General features: G+C 43.2%; 1 protein-coding gene across 1 annotated transcript in view; it reads left to right on the forward strand.

The window, feature by feature from the left end:
- CSNK1D (casein kinase 1 delta) overlaps positions 1-3,831 on the forward strand; it is a 63,098-nt gene extending 59,267 nt beyond the window's left edge. The window contains exon 9 of the mRNA XM_027873144.1: positions 3,555-3,831. Coding sequence (XP_027728945.1) covers positions 3,555-3,644 — 90 coding nt within the window. The 3' untranslated portion in view covers positions 3,645-3,831. The remainder of the gene's footprint in view (positions 1-3,554) is intronic.
- The last annotated feature ends 90 nt before the right edge of the window (positions 3,832-3,921 follow it).

The following is a 3,921-nucleotide window of genomic DNA, read 5'->3' on the forward strand; positions in this document are numbered from 1 at the left end:
AGGCACGCTTGGGTATGTGGCTTAGCTTCATTTGCATAGGATTCCAGTGGAGGCAAGGAAAGTTTAGACCCAGGAAACAGCTCTCCATTACTCCCCCAGGGGCCATTTAAAGGAAAACAGTAGACTCTATTCCCATTGACCTTCCTTCCCTCCCCTTCTATTAGAGGACATTTCTAAGGGAGGAAATACTAAAACATCCTTTCTTACCAAAGGTTTTGCATCCATAAAGGGGACTTTGTTTAGCAGCTGATTTCTTGACCAGAGAATTTTTAAAAGACTTTTCTTAGCAATAAAATAAATATAACTGACCAATGATCATCTGTGATGTGTGAGCAGGAACTTCATTCGTACAGCATATCTCCTGCTCATAAACGTTTTTTCTTTGTACTATATAGCATTAAAAATAAATTAGGTCCCTTATTCAGTATAATTTCCTGTATAAACCATTGAAGATCCACAATGACAAGATAGAATTTACAAGGGAAGAACATCGCTTTTAGGTATCCTAGCTTCTAGAGGCTAGAGAAAGATAAGTTTAGGAAGTTTGTTTCCTCAAGACACCACAATCACCCAGAGTCATGGGCCCCTACTTTGAGGGTAAGCTTAAGTTTAAAGAATTTCTCCACTGTCATGGGAATAGCTTGAAAAATTATTCCTTTGAAATAAGATTCGAAACAAAAACAAGAGATGGATAGTTTTCTTAACTACTTTATTCATGTTCCTGGAGCATTAGCCCATCAGAAATTTGGGCAGCATTCAGATTTTTTTATATCTAATCAGTACTTTAAAAAAAAAAAGGCTAAATTTTAAAAGTACAGTATTTTACTAAACTCCAGTTAATTTTGTCCTTTTATTTGCACTCATTGGGGGAAGGGGGAATGAAGGGAGAGTATTTACCATTTTATCTCCTACATCGTTGGTGATTTTCAGTTGCTAAATTTGAAACTGGTTCTATGAACGTAAGAAGATTGGAAACATTTCAGAATGTAAAACTCCACAGGGATGGGAATTAAGGACCAGACCCAAAAGACCAAGCCATGTGACCTGTGGAAGGATTAGGCATTCCCTGTCCCTGGTAGAGTTCACCAATAGTAAAAAGAGGTTCTGAAGGCCTTGGAGACCAGATCCCTCACCTATAAGAATGAAGGAAACTCCCAACCAAAACCATTCAATTGCAGGCCTTCTGTCCCATCTTCGACTGTATTATCTGTGTCCTAAGAGGTATCTTTGAGGATGGTGCTTATCACTCTCACCTTCCCCAGTCCTACCCCCAGAATATTCAGGTATCTTGATCTCAGAATTATTTAACCTTTCTCCAAATCCTCCCCCCACCAGAAAAAAAAAAGAAAGAAAGAAAGAAAGACACACAGGGAAGCTGGAGAACGTTGCTTAAGTTTTCCTGGTTCCTCTTAGCGTGGCTAAGTACAGTCATTAATTATGTTGTTGCTAGACTGACTGACTGACTCACTCTCCTGGTCTCTTCCTCATTCCTTCTAACTCTGATCTCTCCTGGAGAATGAGACTAGAGAAAGGGTAGGGTCAGTCATACCTTATTCACACTAGTGTAAGTGGGTGTAGGAACTGGGGAATTGGGTTAGGGGAGCTGGCATGGTCAGGGAGAGGGAAAATCTGCTTAGTCCCACAGGACTGAGCTGAAAAAGAAGGGATATTTAGGAACCGGTGAGGCAAGAAAGACCGTGCTGGCGTCTCGCCTTGGTCAAGGGAGTTAAAGAGACTGAGCCAGATTCAGCTATAGCCCTTTGCAAGAGTTTTGATAAAAGTTCAGGGCAGTGGATAGAGCCAGAAAGAAATGTAACTTCTGTCCAGAACTAACTACTTTAAATCAGTATTTTTCCCTAAGATTAAAATAAAAGTCAAAAGTATTAGGTTAAGTCAAAGTTAGAGGAGTAAAGAACAATGTCAGCTGCATCTGTGGCCATCTGCACTGTTCTGCATACAGAAAAATCTTAAGACATTGTTAACTGAGTTGCATCCCAAGTTTAGGGTACGCTGGACCTCTTGACATTTCCAGTTTAAGCAGCAGGACTTCTACAGGTCCCTAAATGTAGGACACAAAAGCCAAGGACTTGGCTCTTAGGTTGCTGCCATCTTCCCAGCCCTGTCCTAGCAGAATCATCAAGATTTGGGGGACAAAAGACCCAGGTGAAATTCTGGACCCCCTGTTGTACGGTGGTAGTGGGGGGACAAGGGAGCATGCATAATACCTGCTATTTCCTCCCCTACAATGAGAATGAGGTTTCCTCCTTTTTTTAGCAACTTGTTCTGGTGCAGTACAATCAGTGTAGCTGTCTTGGAGAGAGACTTAAGTATGGGGAAGAGAAAGAACCCAGGGCATGAGCTAAATAGGAAGATTCCACCAGAATAAACCCTAAAAGGAAGTTGGGAGGGTGCCAGTCAGCTAACGTTGGGACCTACAAGAAAGAGATTAAAAGGGAAATAAAACTCAGTTTTGTCTATAGTGCTCTTATCTGACCACTTTTAATGCCCCATTATTTATATACATAGATATAGATATATATATAGATATATTATATATATCTATATATCTATATATCATCTATATATATGTGGGTGGCGTATATATATTATATATTTTATATATATATATATATATATATACACACACACACACATACATGTACTGATGAAAGGGAAAGGAAATAAAGTTTGGGCCCCTTCCCTCTTTCCTTCTTCCTTCCCCCAGACTCCAAGGTCAAAGAAGGTCTTTTTCCCCCTTCCAGTTGGACGTAAGGACAAGCCAACAAAAAAGGTTGGCCATCTATTTTCTATGCCTGCCTCTCCCTTCTAAGAACTCACTCTTATCACTTCCTACCTAGACTCTAGAGACAGAGCACTGAGCTAGCTATACTCACAGAACCGGAAAGTGAGATACTTGCATATCTTCACTTCTAGCAGAGGACTGAGCATCGGGAGGCCTGGATTCTCTACCCTGTTCCACATCTCTAATGGCAGGAACAGCTTTCTCAGGCTGGACTTTCCCCTATATCACAGTGGAGCTGCTTTGGCAAGTCTTGAAAGTCACTTAGATCTATGCCAGATCAAATTGCAAGGTTGCTAATACAAAGCTTAAGGCATGGACGGGGAGGTGGGGACAACAAGAGAAGGAAAGGAAAAACAAAGGGAATAGGTTCGTAGAAAGGGAGAAAAGGGAAATGTATTTTATAGGAGGCACTTTTAACAGTTAGTTGCCTCCGATACTGCTCAGTGGTGCCAAAGCCATAGATTATCCATCCAGTGGAACAGGGTAGTCTTCATCCAAAGCTAAATTATGGGGAGGCTGATCTCTTTTTAGTGGCAGGCCACAACCAAGAATCTCAGTTTTAAGATCCACAGTGGGATGAGTAGAAGAGGAATTCTTGGGAATTTATTTCAAGGGTAGCCTGGGAGGTTGAACAGGGTGGTATGAAAGAAAGGGAGAATGGGAGGGGAAAACTGCCTCTTTGGTGGAGTTTATTTTAACAGCTGGAAACCAGGTTTAAGACATCAGCTCTTTATTGCTTTTCATTTTACAGAGGAGCAGGGAGATGTCATCTCACCGGCTGCATGCAGCCCTCCAGGGGGCCCGCTGCTGTCCCCAGCGCCTCCGCCGCACCACGTACTGAGGCGGCCTGCACCTGGCCTCCTCTCCCAGGCGGGGCTCCATCAGCCATGCAGGGCCCCAAGCAGTCCACCAGCCAGGAGGGCAGGTGGGTGTGTGTCAACCTAGGGCACCACTGCAGGAAGGTTGGTGGGGTTGGCCTGGAGGGTTGGGGAGGGCCTATTCTAAGTGAGCTGGGGAGACTGGGAGGCTGGAGGAGGCCACCATCAAGGAACAGGGGCCAAAATGAGGTGAATTTCACAGTCAACCAGAGGGAGACAGGAATGGAAGGCAGTAGAAAG

Source organism: Vombatus ursinus, unplaced genomic scaffold (assembly GCF_900497805.2).
Source record: "Vombatus ursinus unplaced genomic scaffold, bare-nosed wombat genome assembly UNPS02014801.1, whole genome shotgun sequence".
Classification (NCBI taxonomy): domain Eukaryota; kingdom Metazoa; phylum Chordata; class Mammalia; order Diprotodontia; family Vombatidae; genus Vombatus; species Vombatus ursinus.